At 40.8% G+C, this 22,996-nt stretch overlaps 1 protein-coding gene across 1 annotated transcript in view; it reads right to left on the reverse strand.

Annotated features, from left to right (window-relative positions):
• The window catches only part of TENM3 (teneurin transmembrane protein 3), a 194,344-nt gene that overhangs the window by 160,669 nt on the left and 10,679 nt on the right, over positions 1 to 22,996 (reverse strand). The window contains exon 3 of the mRNA XM_039250689.1: positions 3,163 to 3,401. Coding sequence (XP_039106620.1) covers positions 3,163 to 3,401 — 239 coding nt within the window. The remainder of the gene's footprint in view (positions 1 to 3,162; positions 3,402 to 22,996) is intronic.

Below are 22,996 nucleotides of genomic sequence, written 5' to 3' on the forward strand. Positions count from 1 at the left end.
AGCCTTTCCTTATTCTCTGAAATGTTGACATGAACAGGAAAAACAAACACAAAGTCCGGTCTCCTCCCCTACTCTCTCCCTTCACAAAGCTCTTCACCTTGACTCTCCCGAGATAACTTTATTGTAAAGAAAAGACATGCTACTACCACATTCTCCTAACTTCTCATGACCTTACTGGAAGGGGACATAGAAAATTCTAGGATAGAGGAAATTCCTCAAGCTTCTTATTTTATGTTTTTCTTAAGTCTTGAATTTTATTTATATTGATAGTCCATGCGAGAAAAGAGACCTCTAAGGGTGGGGGTGGGGGATGTTGAAAGATGGCAGCGCTTTTGTTAAAGGTTGTAAGGCCAATTTGATGATGACTTTGGTCTCCCCCTTGATTCTGGAGTTTATCAGACCGATCTAAGCTGGACGCAAAGGTTCCTATTCTCTCCATCTCTGCTCTACATGCACACTCAACAGAAAAAGACAACCTTCTCTGACAGGAATGTCCTACCCTTCTTTTCAAGGGTACAGGAGCATCTTCAGTCTGGAAAGATTTATTATGCTAGCCGATGAACAAGCCCTTTACCCGATTTAAAAAACAAAAATCACTGCAACAGTGTAGTCACTGACGCACAGGAAGACCGGTGACAATCCTAAGGACATCTGTGCCTAATTAAAGCAAGAAGAGAAGGAGATGATTCTTCAATGATGACAGTAATTTCTGCCAGATAACACTTGGCTGGCATCGCCTTAATGTCTAACACGATAACTAGATCTTAACAACTATTCAATAAATATCTGTTATACAGAGCGTAGAGACTATTCAATAAATATATTAATGATATTTGCATGTGGGGAAAGAGAAAATCACAGGGACAAGTTTATGACAGTGGTCCTGGCAGGAATAAAGGGTGACACTAACCGCCAACCAGGAAAAACGGGCAATCTGAAGAAAAGGAACATTCTGAGTTTTACTTAGAAGTCCGATACTCTACTATGTTCACGAAGGGAGCCCTGAGAGGAGTCCAACTCTGACAAATAATAGGGAGCTAATGTCACATTAAAATGCTGTTTTTCCTGCTAGTCACACATTGTAAATCAAACTAAATGGTATCAGAACCGATATCCAAAATACGGAACAGCTGGTAAGGCACCAGCGTTTACAATCAGAAAGTATGTCTAACAACACAGCACTGGCATGGACCCTGACTTCCAGCCCCACAGAGGAGTCATCTAACTGTCTGGCATGTACTGTGGTTAAAAAAAAAAAAAAAAGTCCCCTACAAATATGTATGTTTAATTTATCACATCCCATTTGTGCCTGGTGCATTTCAGAACCATTTAAAATTCCTTAGCAGCATGCTGTTGACAGATACAGATAATTTACACAGGTAACTAGAAGAGATTCTCTTAATGGCTAGGTATTTTCTAGCGGAATTCTAGAAATCTGTTTCTGAATACCGATTTCTGTTGTGCTAGTTCACATTTACCTCGAGGGTCATGACACAGCATGATGCTGTTTCATTAGGGTGTGATCTTGACCAAGAGATGGCCTCTTTGGTATGAGGTTTGAGCACGTTCACAAGGAGGGAGTTAACTCAGATTGTAAAGTAACAAAAACGGTCAGTCTTGCTTTCATTTCGGATGGACGGTGGCTCTCTGAGGTGCTGTATGAATCGTGGTCATGAAGATAATGAGGGTGTATCCAGGTTTAGTGGGAAAGAACTCCCTGATTCATTAGTGATGCCTGTCACCGTCAGAGCACTGGAAGTGACAGCACCCAAGGTGGCTGCTCCTTGCTGTCTCTGATTCAATTCTCTCTGAGGCTCCTTCATGCTTTGTTATGTTGTATTTCTTTTTTTTTTTTTTAACTTTTTTTTAAGCAATAAGAAAATGTTTAATTGTATCTAACTAGAAATACAAGCAAATTTTTTAAACTTTTAAAAAATGTTGCTATTTATCTTTGAGAGAGAGAGAGAGAGAGAGAAAGACAGACAGACAGACACAGGATCTGAAGCAGGCTCCAGGCTCTGAGCTGTCAGCACAGAGCCTGACGTGCAGCTCAATCTCACGAACTACAAGATCAGGACCTGAGCCGGAGTTGGATTTTCAACCGACTGAGACACCAGGCACCCCATTCTGTGTTTCTTTTAAATGTCGTGACTCACAATGGTTATTTCACGTTCCGAAATATATAATTTACAAGTGAGGGGTACTGTAGCCAATAATAGAAACTGGTCCACTGCAAAAGCATCATACTATTGTATATACAGCTCTGTAATACTCTTCCTCAGTTCTAGAATTTCATGGGCTTCACAGATCGCTTGGGAAACCGGAGGGTGCATTCCTGGCTGCCGTTCTTGTTGGATAAACCATACATATACCCGGTGACTAATCTCAGTGGACACCATTAGCCTTTCGATGTGGTGTGCCTTTTCTACACTCACAAACAGATCAAAATCCGATGGGGTCATTTCTGACATTGAAAAAGAAAAAAAAAAGCCATTTCCAACAGTTTGAATGCTCACACCTGCTATGAAACAGTTAAATAAAAGGAATATTTACGATTTCTACTAGCAGCTGCCATCACTTGGGTTACTATTAAATGAAAAACACGATCAATACTACATCAGAAGAGATGAAAACTCCACATGTATGAATGAGTATGTAATCCATTCATTGTTTTACAGATGCGCGGCTCTCTGGAGAGGGTTGCTGAGCGTGAGACGACAGTCCTGAGTGATGAGTTTTACATTCAGAGAGCGGAGTCAGCCACAAGAGGTGTAATCTCACAAGGGGGAGACAGCTCCCCACTGACATGCATCAAAGGGGCCTCCTGTGTACAGTGCCGTCGTGCAGATGCACGGATGATTCTGTGCACACGAATGTCACAGTTCTCCGCGCTTCGCGAGGGGTACGTCAAACATAAGTTCACACTCTAGTCTGCGTCTAAGAACATCCCTCCTCCTGTCTGCAAATGCAGCTTTTCTCTTGATCGAAACTTGCCGAAAACGGCTTAAGATGTTCCACGGACTATAAGATATTAACGCATCCCCCCTTCCGAACATACACCTTGTAACGCACTGCCGGGCCACCTCCACAGATAAACCCAACAGCACGACGACGTAACAGCCCACCGTACAGACAGAGTCCCCGCTACACACTTGTCCTTACCTATGAAATACGACAGGAGGACCGCCAGGAGCACGGAGACGCCTACGGCGCACAGGGCGGTACATTTCCAGCTGCAGTACTTTGAAGACTTCTTGAATTTAAAAGCACTTCTTGATAGGGTGTTTCTAGGCAGTGGCCGGGTAGGCGGCGAATAAACAGAGCCAGATGCCATTGTGTATCCTGGGGTGGCAGTGCTGAACAGCGGCGTCGTCCCTGTTCCTGTTTTGAATAGGAAATGCCTGCGGAATAGGAGAACATCAGCGTGAGATACAAATACGCTAAAACGTGGGCAACAGACGCGGCCATCCATTAGCGCTTCTCTGCCTCTCTTAACTGTGTACCTCGTATGATTTAAAAACACATTAGAAATTATGGAAAAATGTTAGCCAACTGCTGATGGTGAGTCTGATCAAAGAAACCGATGTGAAATGTATATGGCTGTATTGATGCACACACAGTATTCCTGTCCCTTCAAAGAGATATCTTGAGATACTATAAAGTTATTCCAATCACACCATTTCCTGCACAAAACCATTCTGGGACCTCCCCGTAGGAACTGCATTAAGAACATACTCACATTTCACTTAAGAACATGACATCTTATTTTGTTATCGCTACATGTGTGTTTGCTGCTCTATGGGACCAGGTTCTCATATTAACACAACAATGCATGACCGCGTTGATGCTCTGCGGGCTGATTTATATTCTGGATGTCCAAGGAAACACTCTAACCCCAGCCTGCTCTCCCACTAACAAGCACCGTCAAGCTTGGCCACAGGCAGCTGGTCAGGTCTCGAGGGATGCAAACTAATTTTATTTTTAGCTGATGTCAAACATAGCCAGGAAGGGAGAGAAAAGGAAGGAATCACAGAACACTTCTAAAACCAACCTAAATAAATGAAGGGGTCAGTGAAGCAGGTTTTAGATCAAATACAGAAAGATTCGCTAACAATGGAGCTGGACGGTGGGGGAGCAAAGTACTTGTGAAAGTTGTGCATTCTCTTACTTTGAAGACGCGTAAGCAGAAATTAAATGATCATGTGACAAGGGTGCTGTCTAAGAAATTCTTTAGCAGGGGCGCCTGGGTGGCTCAGTCGGTTAAGCGTCTGACTTTGGCTCAGGTCATGATCTCATGGTTCGTGAATTTGAGCCTCACGTCGGGCTCTGTGCGGACAGCTCAGGGCCTGGAGCCCGTTTCGGATTCTGTCTCTCTTTCTCTCTGCCCTCACCCCACTCATGCTCTGTCTCAGTTTCTCAAAAAATAAATAAAAGTTAAATTTTTTTTTTAATAAAAAATAATTCTTTAAGATGGCTAATTTAAGATTCCTATTAACAATAAAGGTCTCCAAATTAAAGAAAAAGCACCATGTTTTTCATGGTTTGTATTTCACATGATATCAGTAATTTATTGTGTACTCACTTTGTATCCTAACCTAACATTTATTATTATTTTCCTTGATAACATGTTCAGTGAAGTCAACAGACTGTGTGCTCTCTTACATACTCAGGAGGTTTTAGGGATTCTGGAATATTCCACCATGGTACAATACAGTTTCTATGAAATATTTTGGATGGTACACAGGTGAATCTTTTAAATTTTACTACTGATGGACTTATTTTAATGTATTAGAAAATAAACTGAATTTTATCAAGAAGTGAAGGGGTTAAAAGGACAGAACTTGAAAGTTAGATGGCGGAGGCTCAAATCCTGGCTCGCTATTTACCAGGAATGAGTCTTTGGATGAATTACTTAATCCCTCTCTGTGTTTTGGTTTCTTAATGTATAAAATGGGGACAGTAGTAACATCTACCCTTCAAGAGTTGCAATGAGGCTCAAAGGAGTTAATATTTACTGTAAAGTGCTTAAAATATTGTAAGCAGAGAAGAAATACTTGATAAATACAAGAGGAATCAAAGTCATGATTTTATGTATATTACTGCTAAGGCTAATCAGGTACTTAAGTCACAGAGAACCCATTTCCAGAAAATTACTACGTGAATAGTAGTGTAGCTGGTATAACGATTATGGCAAAAGTCATGAAAGTCGGCCCGGGTACAGCAGGCCAAATTCTGGACTAGAAATCAGAGGTGAGTTTAAGTTCCTGGTTTATCATTTCCTAGATTCGTGATCCTGGAGGTGCTTAGCTTTGTTCTGTTTTCCATCTGTGAAATGGAGCTGAGGATTTATTTACTGCACAGGGTTGTAAACCAATTACTGTATCTAAAAATGCTTAGGATGGATGCAAATGATAAGTTACTACATCTATAAATTAAACTAGCAACTGTTTTGCGAATCCGTTTTCCCCCATGGAAGTTCTCTGTAAGGCAAATTCCAAAGTCTATAGCCAAAATTAAATGTTAGGTTGGAAACAGCATTTTTTGACTCTCTTACCATATTCCCATTCAGTGTGGTTATTAAGAATGTGGGGTCGGACCAAGGCTGTCTAGGTTCAAATTCAGACTTTACCCATCAATAGGCTCGATGGTATAAACCACTCTGTGTCTTGGTTTTCTCATCTATAAAATGGGAATAATAGTAGCTACTGTATACGCATTTTATGAGGATTAAATGAAGTAACATATATGATGTGCTTATATTAGCATCTAAACACAAGGGAAGTGCTTGCCCATTAAGCATTCGCCATTTTTCTTTCCAAAGTCACACTGTGAAACCTAGATCATCAAAGACCAAAAATTATCACTTGAAGACTTTAAATCTCAATTCAAACGTAACACCCTCAAAACCAACATTTACAAAATTAATTCCCCAGTTTACAAATTTAATACTGGCAAGTACTCTGGATGATAAGATGGTTACATGCCAAGCAGTAACCTGATCATTTAGATGAGCTTCAAGCAACCTCTTTTGGTAAAGGACCAAACTGTAAATATTTTTTTTTTAATGTTTTTTTAAAAATTTATTTCTAGGATAGAGAGAGAGAGACAGCGTGAGCAGGGGAGGGTCAGAGAGAGAGGGAGTCACAGACTCTGAAACAGGCTCCAGGCTCTGAGCTGGCAGTCAGCACAGAGCCCAACGCGGGGCTCGAACCCACGAACCGCGAGATCATGACTTAAGTGAAAGTCGGACGCTTAACCGACTAAGCCACCCAGGCGCCCCCCAAACTAAATATTTTAGCCTCGTCTGGCTATACTCGTTCATGGGAGCAGCCATAGATAACGTGAGTGCGGCTGCATTCAAATAAGACTTTATTACGGACACTGAAATATTAATTTCACGTAATTTCCCCATGTCTTGAAATACTCTTTTCATTCCTTTTTTCAGTCACTGAAAGACACAGAAACCATTCCGAGCTCCTGATCAAGACAAAAACAGGTGACAGGCTGGATAAGACCTGTGAGTTGTCACTGGTGCCCTGGTCTGAATTCTCACTTTTTTAAGGATGGTCTGTGAAGAGTGAACGAGCTGTTCACCAGCCCATAGGAACAGACTCTTTCCTCAACGCCACGGGAAGCAATCGGAAGGCTGTGTATGCACTGCTCATACAGAAGGTGATGGACAGATAGGCGCAACTGGACGCTATGTGGTGACCCTCTGGCTCTCCATGCTATTACCATGCTATTTCCTTCAAAGTGCTTATGACAATCAGTTCTTACTTATTGACTCGTGTGGTAGGTTAAAATTTTAAAATGTGTTTTTTCCCCTGAAACAACCCCCACTCTTTGGGATATAACCAAAATGTGTGAAAGACATGAAAGATACAGAAATTAAGAGATAAAATTTCCCCTTCTATCAGAAAAATTTTAATTTCATTATTTAGGAAGAGGAAAATAGGGAAGGGATGGACGAAGGCAGAGGATTTGCGATGTCCCTCAGACAGAGGCCCTGTGCCCGGCCTCCCCTGTGCTAGAGAAGCAGAGATTGCATGGTGTATCAGCAGAACCCGAGAGAAGACGAAACCTGGGCCTTCAATGTCAAATGAAGGCCTGAGGAGGGATCAGGATCCCAAAGAGAATGCACGGAGCGTGTAGGCGTTTCAGCTGTAGGGAGCCTCGCCAAGATTTCTGTGCCTCAGCTTCATTTCTAAGAAGCAGAATTACTCCTACTGCTTCAAGAGTAGCTTGGAAATAGCAGAGTGTGACATTGGACCTGAAGAGGCCACGTGGAACAGAATGAAGGCCGTGTCAGCAATGACATGGCCGTCAACATTGAAGGAAGACACAGCACGAAAACTTCTTGTCTTGGTGGAGAAGACTTAAACACGAGATGTTCCTGCTCTGCCCATGGTATCACGTGTAAGAAGGAAGGGGTAGGACAGGGAGAGACACAAACTATCTGAGTGAAGTTTCTAGGCCTTAGGGCTATAAATAAAATACAGACAAAAACACTTAAAAGGCTGAGTAGCTAAGGTACTAAGTTGAGGAATAAGGACCATACAGTCATGGCACAAATCACGTTCTCCCATGAGCACCGGGAAATCTTACTCACCTCTGTATTTTCAGACCTTAGAATGTTCCTGGCACAGGGGAGCCTGGGTAGCTCAGTCGGTTAAACATCCAACTTGGGCTCAGATCATGATCTCATGGTTCTTTAGTTCGAGCCCTGCATTGGGCAGTGTAGACACTGGTTGGGATTCTTCCTCTTTCTCTGGTCCTTCCTCCCATGCATTCTCTCTCTCTCAAAGCAAATAAATAGACTTAAAAAAAAAAAGGTTCCCTGGCACATAGTCGTTGCTCAACAAATACTGTAAAATAAATAAAATGGAGACCACTGTGCCGATGGAGAAAGTGAGTCTCAGAGAAACTAACTACGTTGGCCAAAGACCTATAGCTAGTAAATTAATAATAAATGTAAATAAAAGTTGGAACTTATAGGCACCAAAATAAAAATCATCCCTGGAAAATGTGTTATAGCTTAAAAAATTTTTTCCTTCTTTTTTTAATGTTTATTTATTTTGAGAGACAGTGAGCAGGAGGTGCAGAGAGAGGGCAACAGAGAATTCCAACCAGGTTCTATGCTATCAGCACAGAACTGTGAGATTGTGACCTGAGCTGAAACCAAGAGCTGGACGCTCAACCGAGCCACCCAGGCACCCCCCACCACACACCAATTTTTTTTAAATGTTTATTTATATTTGAGAGAGAGAGTGCGAGCGAGCACCAGCGTTGGGGGTGGGGAGGGAGAGAGGGAGACACAGGATCTGAAGCAGGCTCCAGGCTTTGGGCTGTCAGCACAGAGCCCGACGCAGGGCTTGAACTCACGAACTGGGATATCATAGCCTGAGCCCAAGTCGGACACTTTACCAACTGAGACACGCAGACACCCCCAAAAATGTGTCATAGCTCTATGCAAAGTGGTTTGGGTCATTTGAATGGGAAATGGATTTTCAACCTGCCCTCATGTGGCCCTGAAGATAAGGATTATAGTCCCAACTCTGAAAACATGTATCCACGCCTTGTATTTAAGACAATGAGCTAGATACATGCCAGCCTTCAATTAGGCATCTTGCTTTCAGTTTCCAAAATCTGAAATATCAAGACTTGATGTCCATTTCCTTTGGTAACTGTGGCAAAGAACTCTTTCATGAAACACTATGCCTGAATTGCTATGAAATTATTATTTTTCGTAAAGCAAAATACAGCTTTGAGATATTGTTGAAAACCAAGGTGTAATATTCAAAAATACACTATCCATCAATATCAATGGAGCTGGAGATCTCTACTTTGAAAGAGTTTCTAATTTACTTAATACGTACATTTATTTTTGTTGCTGCAGGAGAAAAGAGAATTTAACTTTATTTTTTGACCATGACTTTAAAACTCAGAAGTACACTTCCCCTTCCTCTGCCTAAATGATTGTCCATATCAAATGAGTGCCCTGGAAATTTGTAAAAACTGCTTAAACGGATGAACTTAGAAACTGTTTAAAACAAATGGTATCAGGGCGCCTGGGTGGCTCAGTCAGTTGAGCGTCTGACTTTGGTTTAGGTCATGATCTCGCAGTTTGTGGGTTCGAGCCCCATGTCGACAGCCAGCTCAGAGCCTAGGGCCTGTCTTTGGATTCTGTGACTCCCTCTCTCACTGACCCTCCCTGCTCATGCGGTCTCTCTCTCTAATGAATTAAAAAAAAAAATACAAAATTTAAAAAAATAAAACAAATGGTATCGTCTGTTTGAAGACGATTCCTTTAGGTAAAATTAGACCTCCAAGTGGATGTATTAAAACACATGGAAAAACTTCTTGGACACTAACCAGGTCTAGCAGAAAAGGTCTTGGTCAACCTATTTTGTATAGAGTGGAACACGTGCTCTCAGATCTGGTAAAAATCTCATTTTTAGGTTCAGAGAAGATGCCTTCTTTCATCAACAATGTCATTTCCACAGCAGTACAGAGAAAATAAAATGCCCAGGAGACTATACGGGCAGGGCACCAATGTATGTATCTTTAGGCCCAGAATTTCTTTCTGCCTGGGTCAAGGTCCAACGCCAGGCTTAGTTTTAGAGCAGACTTCCCCCCAAGATGAAATGGACCAACTGATCAATGCACGCCGAAATTCAGCCGCATGCAAGTATACGGTGAGTTTTCTTCTGAGAGAATTATTTTTTTTCCATCCGATTCTCCTGAATCATTCCATCATGATTCACACGTCTCTGTGAGTCATTCCAGTCTCTCCCCATCCTATGACTCTTCACCAGGTCACACAGCCTTGGGAATATGCTTCGCACGTAGAGAAGATTCTGCAAAAATTACCATCAAAACCATGCGGTTCTGACCTGGCAACTGCATGAGGCTTGCAGAATAAAGGGAGAAATTTTCTTGACTTTGCAGACCATATTTGGGAACGAACAAAGTGGATCCTGTGAGAATATTCCCCATTGTATTGGGCAATGAAGCAGCGGCCGCAGCTTTTTAGCACAGAGCACACCAGGGCAGGCCGGCTCTGTTCTGAGGTTTCTAATGACGCCCTGCGTGACGCCTGCTTCCAGTTCCTGGGCTATCTGTGTCACTGTTCTCACTCTGGTGATGAACTAGAGAGGTGCACTTGAAGAGAGACTGTCACAGACTGAGATGAGGAAAATCAATTTCAAAGCCCAGAAGACGGCTGGGGCAAGAAGGTCACCGAACACTAACAGTTGCTTTGTGGCTCTGGAATCTCGAAGGGGGATTCTATTTAACAACAACAACAACTCAGACGGGGACCGCGGAACGGCACCCCATCATTAACCGAGACGCGCGCAGCGACTCACACTTAAATGGACACAATCACTCTACGTGAAGCACAATTAATAAACTGCTCGTTTTGCTTCTCGAGTTGAAGGATCTGTTTCTTTGCTGATCTGCCTTCGGGCCAACCTTCTCATTTCAGCTTCCGCCTCCTGTCCTGGCTTGTATTTCTAACCCATCCTGCGAGGTATTTCTATGGGTCATGTCACAAGTTTAAAATTAGTAGGGACACAGACTGAATCGCCTCATCTTTCCTGGTGTCCCCGTTCAGGCCTTTGGGTCGCCGTTGGTAACTCTATCCTGTAGGGGTCTCTGAGGGGCTCAGGGGTAATTTTCAATTATTCTTCTAGCGGGCCTGGGCTGCCTCCTTCCCCCAACCCCCTCTAGTATCCAGCCTGCCAGAGAATCTTGCATTCTTTCCTTTATGGTCTGGTCTTTCTTTCCTTTCCTCTCCTCCCTCCCTCCCTTCCTTCCTTCTTCCTTCCCTTTTCCTCTCTCCCTCCCTCCCTTCCCTGTCTGCTGGCCTGTCTTTTTTGCTGTGGTTGAAAAGTTCTTCTGAGTTCTAACACCTCAGCTTCCTCTTTTAAATTGATTCGGCAGCTTCCTCTTTTGAACTGATTCGGCAGAGGCAAAGAGGAGACAAAAGTAACATTTTCACTTAAAATTTTCTAGTCTCAAATGAAAGGTCATGTTTTAAACGCTAGATCTGCACGGGATGCTGAAATGCTGCTACACATCCAGTCATAATTCTTCCTGGCCCTTATCTAAGCCACTTACAACTGCTCATCAATTGTTTCGTTCGTTTTTACTCCATGTCTTAGCAGGTGTGCTCTGTTCCCTAGAAACGGTTCACTTTTGATTGTGTTGTTCAAAGTAATAAACTACAAAAAACTATCATAGATGTTTAATGGCAAAAAAGGCAGTTTTTAAGGTAAATTTAAATGTGTTTTTAATTACATTATATTATGTTATAATTTATACCATGTTATATATCACAGCATATTGGTGCTTACGGAAAAGAGGCTGACATCAGGCCCAAAAAGAAGTCAGTTACAATACATAACTAAATCATAAGGTTACAAGAGTCACTAGGAAATAGATGGGTTCCTACTCGTCTTGTGCAGGAGATTAACACAATCATGTTATTCCTCTAGTAACGAGAGGAATAACAAGAGCATGTTTTTAGAAGTTGGAATGTACAGGGACCAAAACGAAAAGCATCCTTGGAAAACATGTTACAGCGTTACTCAAAGTGGTTTGAGTCATTTCCTCAGTGGGACACGGAGATAGCAAATAAAAGTCAGAAAGAAAGTGTACACCCTCGGAATGAAATTTTAATTAGATCAACCTCATTAGTGGTTGTCGTCAGAGAGAAGAAGTTTCTTCAATATTTCACACGGCGTTAAAAACCTTTTTAGAGAGATGAACCCACAAAGCAAATGACGAGGATACAGTGTTGTAGTGTTTGGTTCTGTCGCTAAGGCATAGTTGAAACCTTTATTAGTGACATCCACACATCTGGAAAACGATTTCTGTTGCATCCAATCCATTCTATCTTATGGGGGAAAGACACTACGGCCCAGCAGATGTTCACGCCTCCTTCCTCACTTTATATTCTTCGTTGAACAAAGAGAGTAACTGACATCAAACTTAACGGGAGCTGCTTACATAAAATGTCTTGATGTCTTGCTGTCTACTTATGTTTCTAGACAAATCAGTAAAAAGCTTTTACCTAGAAAAACAGATTGCTTACTTCAAATTAGACGCTCGGAGTCAAAGACGATGCGCCAACAAGAAGACAGATTGGCTGTATTTGGTCACATTTACCACCTTTTCAGAATCCAAAGTTCTCACTCAAGAGCTAAGGGAATTTTAAGGCATAGGTTCCTCTTCCTTCAGGCAAAATATAACTTTCTGGATTTAAGAGGCTTATTAAAGGTCTCACAAGATTTCCTCCACATCAAACGACTCTTCCAAAATGACATTTTCAGATCTAAAGCAAATGAATCCCACACTTACGGATTAAATTTACCTGGAAACGTATGAAGGCTAAAATTAACTAGTGAGTTCAAAATAGTTTGAGTCACTTGATGATGTCAAAACAATGGGCGCATGGCCTAGAATTCATTTTAAGATAAAATATTTTTTAAAACCTGTCAGAATATATAAAATTTAATTGTTGTTTATTATCTTCCTTCCATATTGCCCATTACCACTTACTTAACTGCTTGTCGTCTGTAACTGAGAAAAATATTTATTAAATGCCGCTGGAGTTTTCAAGCAGCCGCCACTATTTACTAGTCTATATTTGCAAGAGATGGTATAACTGAACAATGATATTAACTACCATCTGAGCACGCTCAATACTTAAAAATAACCTGTGCTTCATTATCACAGTCTTGAGAATTTTCAGTACCAAATCCTGAATTTTAAGTTCCAAAGCCAGCCGGATTATCTGTTAAGTGTATATTTAGCATTGTGTTTATCACTAATTAAAAGGCTGAGAAGGCGGTTTTACTTAAATGATATGCTTTAGATAATAATGCAGTGAGATACCAAATTTCTGGCAGCTATTTAAACAGAAACCTAAAGAAAACAAGAGCCCAGATAGAAAATTACCTGTTCTTATTCAAGGCTGGGTTCCTGCTTGTATTTCTTACCTTTCAGCGACTGATTCTCAATAGTATCCAAAGACAGCTAGAGCAATGACTTACTGTGGCTCAATACCTAGCTATTGGGAAACAAATCACCACCAGTCGAGGAGGCTGGCCCTCGGAAGCTCTGTGAGATTCCTGAGCTAAGAGATTGCAGAGGCTGGGAGTTTTCAGCGAGAAGCTCGCCCCCACTAGTGTCTGAGTAAGTCTGTAAGAGGTGTTCTGCAGTCTCCAATCTTTCCTAAGAGAACAGTTCGATTGGACTGATTACGAAGCCATAGGTTTCAGTAGGGGCTGGTTAACCTGGGTAGCCAAGGGCTGGTCCACTATTAAGAATAAAATGTGCGCAGAGACCATATCATACATTAAAGCAGTGGTCCTCAAACATCCGCTTGCATCAGAGTCCCTTGGAGGGCTGGTTCCTGGTGGAACCCTAAGAGTGGATGTTGCCAGCCCAGGGGCCACACTGTGAGAACCACTACAGTAATATATGGGTGTGTTGGTTGTTTTTTTTCTTTTTTTAGCTTCGGTGTAACTGAAGACTCCCATTAAGGCTCTATAACAAATCAGAAATCCACTCAAAAGACTCCTGTTTAGAAAGTTACTGCTGGTAGCTCCCATTAAGCAGTCAGCTGAGGACAAATGGAATTCTTACAATACAAGGCTCAAGCCATCGGACCCCGGAATCAAACGGCGTCAACAGTTTTCATTGTTCTAGGTCACCTCACTCTTAAATGGTTACTTCCAACATCCCCTTTCATTGTACTTCCCTTTCAAATTCATCTATTTGGTAGGAAATCAGGTCTTTCATGCCCTCTTATGTCACTGTTACTTTTACGGATCTATCATGATTATTGAACTTCATCTCTAAATGATACTAGTTTCTGTTCTCGTTCTCTTCTTGTCTCCTGTACTGTGTTTCCATGTGTCTATGAAACACTCACCAACACACTATCTTATTTCACAAGCACCTTCTCGTGGGGATCCGTCTCTCTTTGAACTTAATACTTGGGTTTGTGACCCACGTAGGAGTCGAGCATATAATTCACTGTGGGTATTTACAACATCATAGAGAGTTCCTATGTTCTTCATACAGATAATACTCTTTCTCTACCCTTAACCTCTCTAGCTAGAATAGTTTTTATATATTCTTTTTTCCTCTAAAATCTTGGCTTCAATTTATTACCTGTATTAAAAAGTATAGGGGAAAACCACCTCCCATCCTTTATCTTTTAACAGAGACTTCTGGAACACTCAGCTCTACATATTTTTAAGGCACTGTGCACACACATAGATACACGTAACTACAACCTCTTTACTCCTTTACACAGCTGCTGTATCGAGAGAAGGAAAAGAAGAACGATTTCCTACATAAATGCCTTCTCCTTAACTCTGCTCCTTCTTTGAAGCTGCTGTGGACAGCAGGGACAGTCAAGGTGGGGTTCCTAGTAGCGGCCACACTGGACGCGCCACCCACTCTGACAAAGGTCGTAGCAGGGGTAGCCTCAGATCTGCCAGCCAAAGTGACCAAAAAGTCCTCTTACTGAGGCTCCAGGGGAACAGGATTCTAGCATATTTGAAATGAATCTTCATTATTATAGTTAAATGTAAAGTTTCTTTCTCTTAGCCTTTCGATATTTTATTTTACTTATTTATTTTTTAAATGTTTTATTTATTTTTGAGAGAGAGAAAGAGACAGCATAAACAGGGGAGGGTCAGAGAGAGAGGGAGATACAGAGTCTGATACAGTCTCCAGGCTCTGAGATGGCTGTCAGCACAGAGCCCGACGCGGCGCTCAAACCCACGACCCATGAGATCATGACCTGAGCTGAAGTCGGACACTTAACCGACTGAGTCACCCAGGCGCCCCAGCCTTTCAATATTTTAAAACATGCTTTCAAGGGCAGGTGCGGGAGATACTGGGAGAGGATGCACCTAGATGAGGGAAGGAGAAAGTACTTAGAGGACTAGGTTTTAATGAACTTCAACAACCACTGTACTTGACAAGAGCTATCACTAAAAATAAAAACTAGCAAATGAGATCTAAAAGCTGAAAAGGCTTGCCTCAAGGATTGATACAAAGGGAAACGGGGAAGAAATGATAAAATTTACCTAGAATGAGTCAATAATAGACGGACCTTCATTATTTTTCTTTTTGTGTTTTGGTAATTTAATCTGATAGTTTTTAAACAGGGTGAGTTCAGAGTAGATGTATATGCACGTGTGTGTGTACATGTGTATACACTTTCTACGAAGTGGCCAGAGCTGGTTCACAATGGATTATTTTGCCTCTAATATAAAGGTACTGATACTATACACTTAATTGGAAATGTTTTATAGTAAGTAATATGCTATGCATCCTTGGATTATAAAATGAAAATGCTTTAGGGTCCTACTAATTAAAATGCCTCTTCCTTTATTACCTTCAAATTAATTATGGTATGCATTTTAAAGAAAAATATTTTAAATAAGAAAATGAAACACCCCCCCAAGTGAGTAATCAACATTAGAATGTAAATCATATATTTTGATGTGAAAACAAAGGAGCAAATATGGTATGATTCTAGCTGTGACATAGCGAGTCAGTGAGACTGATAAACTACTTCATGCTGATAGCATGTTGTGGCCTCAAATCTATTACACTTTTGAATTGATGTGCTATTATCTTTGGACAACTTTCACACCAGGAGGTGATCCCGGCAAGAAAAACGTCTTAAACGAAAAGCTTATAAACAAGATACATTTCACCGCTGTTAGCTGAATTATATGAGCTATTAGTGTTTGTACAAGACGCGGTTTGAGACAAAAACTGTTTTTAATATTTTACCAAAAGATTCTGCAACATGAATGCGTAAATAATAATAAATTTCAGCAATGGCCACTTTATCAATCTGTACTTACATTGAATACGCAAACACGTTCGTGGGAAATACAACATTATGTGTTCATTGATCTCTGAAAATTGGGAAGAAAAGTTCTAGAATATTGGGATGATTTGTGCGAAATGTATTTCAGTGAATTCTTTCATATTTACTTTTAGGTCTGAATTAAGTGAGAAACTAATATAAAGTTCAAATATAACCACAGCTCTATAAAAATATATAGGATTATAATAGGAAGCAAAAATGTTTATTATGACTTATTTTAACGTAGACATTGTCTATAATTATGCAGAAAATCATGTTACAGTTTGTTGGGGAGGATCAGAAACAGAACAGGTCAAATATGCAGATTGTTTTTTTTTCTTTTTATCGTGATCAAGAAGGCTCAACAGTCCTTGTTTCCAATTTTAGTTATTACAATGGTGTGGCCATACCATCAAAAACACAAACTATATTAGGTATTTTCCTACATGTTTTAAGATTATCAATTAAAACTACCCAAAGTAGGATGCTCACCGACTGAGTCACCCAGGCTCCCTTAAATTCTACTTTTTTAAAGATGAGTAAACTAAGCCTTAATTTGCCAAAGTTTATACAGAGGCAAAACCTGATCTTTTTTTGGCCCTAAAGTTCATGTTTTTTACCAGTTACATAATAGACTAGCAGTTTCTATAGGAGCTATGTTATAGTAACTTGTGTATAAAACACACTTCAATTTAGGGGTACCTGGGTGGCTCAGTTGGTTAGGCGCCCGACTTTGGCTCAGGTCATGATCTTGCAGTTCACAAGTTTGAGCCTCCGTTGGGCTCTATGCTGACAGCTCGGAGCCTAGAACCTTCTACCAATTCTGTGTCTCCTTTCTCTCTGCCCCTCCCCTGCTCGCACTCGCTCTCTCTCTCTCTCTCTCTCTCAAGAATAAACCTTAAAAAAAATTAAAAACACACTTCAACTCGTATTTACCTCTTGTCTAAAGAATAAGAAAGATACTAAACTCTAATAATGTAATAGGGTGATGACCGTGGAGCTAGATTTCAGTTCTGTGGTGGGAAAGTCACTAACATCAACGATGCATCCAGACAGAAGCGTTCTCCAAGTAGAGGACTTGACAGTAACGCTCTCACCGTTCAACTCTTGCTGCTCGTGTGTGATGGGTTAAATACAAAAGTCTTGATGATATTTTGAAACAAGCTGTGGAGTGATCCTGAAAATCTTTTTTATCCACATAAAGGCTAACCAGCTAGTTCATGGCAAAGTACCGCAAAAGAGTTATAAACCTTACAAATGAATTAAACATATAAAAAGGAGAAGGGTCCAAATTTGCTGACTTCTTCTGGGACAAGTGGCTATCAGTGACATGCTACCAAGAATATATTTTTGGGAAAATTATTAATCTGCCCTTCAAGGTAAAGTAGTATTCAAGAATGAATAAGAAAATAATGCTCCTCTAAACAAACTCTTAGTTCAGATAGGATATTTTTAAACCTCGCTTTTGGAAATATTCCCATAAACATATTATTTTGTTGCCAAGAACAATGACTACCATCTATAACAATTTTTAATTTTCTAAACTGTTTAAAAGTCTGCAAAACATGTATCTTGTGAGCTTGGTCCTTATTTAAAGATGTAAAAATGGAACAACTACTAATTAGTTTGCTAGAACATCAGAGAAATTAGCCACATTGCAACAGAGACTGTATGATCCCGGTTGTATGTGGAATCTAATGAAGCCGAACTCCTAGAACCAGAGAGGAGAATGGTGGCTGCTAGGGGCTGGGGCTGGAGGTGCGGGGGGTAGGGGGGAGATGTTTGTTAAAGTGTAAATTTTTTATAACGTTTATATTTATTTTTGAGAACAGAGAGAGAGAGCGAGAGAAGAGTGTGAGTGGGAGAGGGCCAGCGAGAGGAGACACAGAGTCTAAAGCAGGCTCCAGGTTCTGAGCTGTCAGCACAGAGCCCAATGTGGGGCTCAAACTCAGGAACCGTGAGATCATGACCTCAGCCAAAGACAGATGCTTAACCTACTGAGCCACCCAGATGCCCAAAGTGTAAAACTTTTAGTTATAAGATGAGTAAGTACTGATGATCTAATGTACAGCCAGGTGGGTATAGCTAATAATATTGCACTGGATACTTGAAATTTGTTAAGGGAATAGATCTTGAGAGCTCTACACACACATACACACACACACACACACACACCCCACAGTAACTATGCAAAGTGATAGATATGTTAATCATTTCAGTGTGTGTGTGTGTGTGTGTGTGTGTGTGCGCGCGCGTGCGCGCTTGTGTAGATACACTTAATGATAAGGAAGTTTATATAGTTGTTAGGGTCAAAAAAGGTTTAAGGTATGATTAATATTTGATATGTAATTATCTTATTAGTGTACAAAACTAAATAATTGAAAGAAAACAGAATTATTTTAAAATGTTATTTATTTTGGGATGTCTGGGTGGCTCAGTCATTAAGCATCCGACTCCTGATTTCCACTCAGGTCATGATCTTGCAGTTCATGAGTTCTAGCCCCACATCGGGCTCTGCACTGACAATGTAGAGCCTGCTTGGAACTCTTTCTCTCTCTTCCTCTCTCTGACTCTTTACTGCTCTCGCTCTCTCTCAAAATAAATTAACTTTAAAATGTTGGGGCGCCTTGGTGGCTCAGTTGGTTAAGTGTCCGACTTCAGCTCAGGCTATGATCTCACAGTTCATGAGTTGGAGCCCCATGTTGAGCTCCGTGCTGATGGCTCGGAGCCTGGAGCCTGGAGCCTGCTTTGGATTTTGTGTCTCCCTCTCTTTCTGCCCTTCTCCCATGCCTCCTCTCTCTCAAAAATAAATAAATAAACATTTAAAAAATAGAATAAAATGTTATTTATATAATTTCATCCTTTCAATTTTTAGTTTTATATGTGTATGATAACATGCGTAAGATTAGTACATTGCTGGTTCTGTAGAATTAATGATTTAATCAATACATGTTTTCTTGGTTGAGGGCTTTTATTTTCTTTCATATGCAATTTATAAAACAACTGGGAGACACTACAAGAGGAAAAGGAATACATTTAGAATCTGGGATATGGCTGAGAGTTGCTGCTAATTAGTCATATGACCTTGAGCTGATTACTAAATCTCAATAGGCTTTAAAAGATGGCAAGATAAGGTAATCTGCAAGATTAACCCCAATTGTGAAATCTGTTCTGGAATACAGTTCATCTTTCTCAAAAGCAGTCCTAACTTCTCCAGGTCTTTCTAACAACCTTGAGTTTTTCAAACTGGTACATGGTAAGACTTTCGTAAATACTGGCTGAGGGAGTGAACTCACCCAGGACTCATTTCATGAACTATCCCTGCCCGACCACCACCTCAGATCGTTTCTTGACCAATGATTCACTGTTACTTTCTTCTAAAGCAAATTCTGTCTTTGAAAATTTACTTCATAGTTTAATTCCTGTAGGAAGTCACCCCAATTAAATAGGGACTATACTGACCAGTCTCACAATCAAAAAATACCTATCTCCAAAGACGAAAAGGCTATCTAACTGTTCACAAACTTTATCGACATGTCCCTTCTTATTAGCTGTCACGGCCTTTCCCTCACCAAGCCATTACTGCCTTTGTCGATGTCACTTACCTGTGTAAATATGGAGTCAATTACTTTTCTCTTCAGTGATGGTGTAAGAAAATAAAGAAAAGCAAAGAAACTAAAGTGCCAGGTACTTTGCAATGACAATGCAATGAATCCTTATAAAATCTTTGAGAAGTACATCAGAACCCATTTTATGAAAAAATAAACAACATAGAAATATAGGAGTAATCTGCCCAAGGTGACCATAGAGAGCTGGATGGTAAGATTTTAACACAGATTCCGTCTGTCCCCAAACCCATGCTTTTCCCACAGCGCCATGACCACCAGGAAGGAGCGTGGTTATGTCAGTGCAGGGCATGACCGAAACACGATGACTTCTGGTGGTAGTATTTTAAGTGGTTCAGATGCTAAGAAATCCTACAGAGGGTCATGGCAGAATCAGAGGGGTTAGCCAAAAGAAGTTATTAAGCTTAGCTGGTTAATTACATGTCTAAAAATGTAATCTTGTGGGCTCTGAAGAAAGGGTTCTGAGAATGGTGTAATGGCAAACAGACCTGGGGCGCCGGAGTGGCTCAGGTGGTTAACCGTCTTGCTTCATCTCAGGGCATGATCTCACATTCTGTCAGTTCGAGGCCCACATCGGGCTCTGTGTGGACAGCTCAGAGCCTGGAGCCTGCTTCGGATTCTGTGTCTCCTCTCTCTCTCTCTGTGCCCTCTCGCTCACACACTGTCTCCTCTCTCTCAAAAATAAATAAACATTAAAAGAAATTTAGAAAGAAAAAAGAAAACAGACTCGATATCAGGTCTGAAGAAAAGAAGAAGACAAAACTCTGTCAAGGGGAAAATGAAGAAACACTAGCACGACGAGCAATTCTCTTTGAAACGGTGTTTACTAACCACTGATGAAACCAAAGGATGAAACTTTAGAGAGCGGCAGTTTTAAAACTGGACAGAAATTAATTCTAGGAAAAAGATCAAAGCCCCATGCAGTAGTGATGTAGGGCAGAGATAAAACCCACAAGTGTACACACACGCACACGAGGAAGAGATGTGCCTCAAAATGAGTAAGTCAGATTCAGAGAAAGATAAGGATTAAATTGCAGTCATTAGCTATGACCAGAGTAACGGACTGGGTGACTTTTTACTCTGATCGTGTTCAGAAGTGGCTAGAAATGTGTCAGAAGTAATTAAGAATTCCTAGGTACTATAGAAATTAAAGTTATCACGTATGAATATTTTATACAGATTGCTGCTTCTCCAAAACCAAACATTATCAGAGGCTACAGTAATTGCCATTTGTTGGAAATTATGCTTTCAAAAATCACTTAAGGCCTATAGCAAATAATTAATGCATACTTTCTTGGTGTTTTAATTGCAATTATAAAGAGACTGGTTCACCTCAATTAAACAAAATAACACGCCTTCTCTATTGTACAGTATCTTCATCGTGCTTGAATGACACGTAAAGCTTTAAATACCTTAAGACCGAGGTCTAACTTCTGACAGATGTGAAGACAATGCATCCATCAATGCTTTTACTGATTCCTTCCAAACATTTACTATTTTACTTAATTAAACGCTTCAAGAAGATGAATAGTTGCCTTTCATTATAATTTAAAGATTTTTCTTCTTCCCAAGAATGAAATTAACAGACTTGGGGTTCCATCTTGCAAAAATTCACCCACTTTTGGTTGAATGACAGGGATGATGAAAAAGAGAAGAGATTTTACTCTGATAGAAGTATGGCTGTAGGCTTGAGCCACCTACCACATGAAGATAGATTCGACAAACCTATTCAGGTTAAGTTAAATACTTTGCTTATCCATTGGAGAGAAGAGAGATACTCGTGATAAATGGTATTTGTTCAAGTGTCAACTAATCAGGTTATCTTATCCTATGCAGTGCTTGCTATTATTATTACTTGATCATACTAAAAATTTTTAAGATTTATTTATTTTTGAGAGAGAGCATGAGAGAGTGGGGGAGGGACAGAGAGAGAGGGAGACACAGAATCTGAAACCGGCTCCAGGCCCTGAGCTGTCAGCACAGAGCCCGATGCAGGGCTTGAATTCACGAACCATAAGATCATGACTTGGGCTGAAGTTGGACACTTACCTGACTGAGCCACCCGGGCATATTTTAACAACATTTACAGAGCACCTGTCACTTGCCAGGTATTTTACTTACAGTATTTCATTTATAAGTTACAACACTCTTTTTAGCAAGTATTATTATACCATTGGCAATGGACCTAAGGTTTAAATGATTTGTAGATGATTATACAGACCATTTAAATGATGGAACTCGGATTCAACACCCAGCCTGACTGAAAAGCAGTCAGTTATGATGTTAAACTGTGTTTGTCTCTGGGTTTGTGGATACAGCTGGACGAGACTGACAGGTTAGATCACCATCCTATCTGCAGATATATTCTTTTTTTTTTTTTTTTGCAGATATATTCTTAATTTGCTTTTCTCTTTGAGTCCTGCATCTTTTGAAACTGTGCAAACGTCCAGACGCGTGACACCGGGGTCCCAACACTCCCATCCTCCCGGTGGCGCTACACCTGATCTTAGGGCTGATAAAGATACGACTGAGAAACTGGAGGAGGAGCTGACCCCCCCCCCCCCTTCAGGGTTTAGCAGAGCGCTGGGCTCTCACCCAGTGAGGTATCACGGGGGGTGATGAAGCTGTGAGAGCAGTTCTCGGCCCACCTCCCAACAAGAGGAGGAAGAGAACATGCCAGCGGTTGTAAATGTCGGAGCCCCTCTCCTATCCCGTCTCCTCGGAGCCTCTGTATGCTCTGCTCAAAAATGATGGAGCCTTCATACTCAATGCCAAGTTTTGGCTACAGATTAGTTTTTCGTAAACCATTTTGAGCCAAAAAAAAAAAAAAAAAGATTTTTAAAAATAAAACGAATAGGTTATATTCAGGAATAGACATCAATATTGACTTCTGGGAATGACTTTCGCTTTAGAGCTAACAGTCCCCAGCCTTACTTTTCCACTGTAATTACTGGCACGATGTGTGGTAAGCAGGCAAGTCGAGGCAGCAGCATTACAATCAGTTAATAATAATCACATTTTAAAAATCATGCTTTTGCTTTCACTTATTTTCATAATCGCCTCCTAACTCTTACTTTATTTTAGAATGAGGTTGTTATTTCAGTACAGAAGAAAGAAGAGCTTCGGAAACCAAATTATAACCGTGCTGGAGACACAGTAGTTCATTTTATTTTTAAGACACTCTCTAGAGAGAGAGCGAGAGAGCGAGAGAGAGAGAGCGCGTGAGCGCACGCGCAAGTGTGTGAGCTGGGGAGAGGGGCGGGGAGGAGGAGAGAGAAAGAATCTTGTTTTTTTAAATGTTTATTCATTTTTGAGACAGAGAGAAAGAGAGAGCGAGCATGAGTGGGGGAGGGGCAGAGACAGAGACGGGGGACAGAGGATCCGAAGCAGGCTCTGCGCTGATAGCAGCATAGAGCCCAATGTGGGGTTTGAACTCCTGAACTACGAGATCATGATGGGAGCAGAA

Source organism: Hyaena hyaena, unplaced genomic scaffold (assembly GCF_003009895.1).
Source record: "Hyaena hyaena isolate Hyena2069 unplaced genomic scaffold, ASM300989v1 scaffold_377, whole genome shotgun sequence".
Classification (NCBI taxonomy): Eukaryota; Metazoa; Chordata; class Mammalia; order Carnivora; family Hyaenidae; genus Hyaena; species Hyaena hyaena.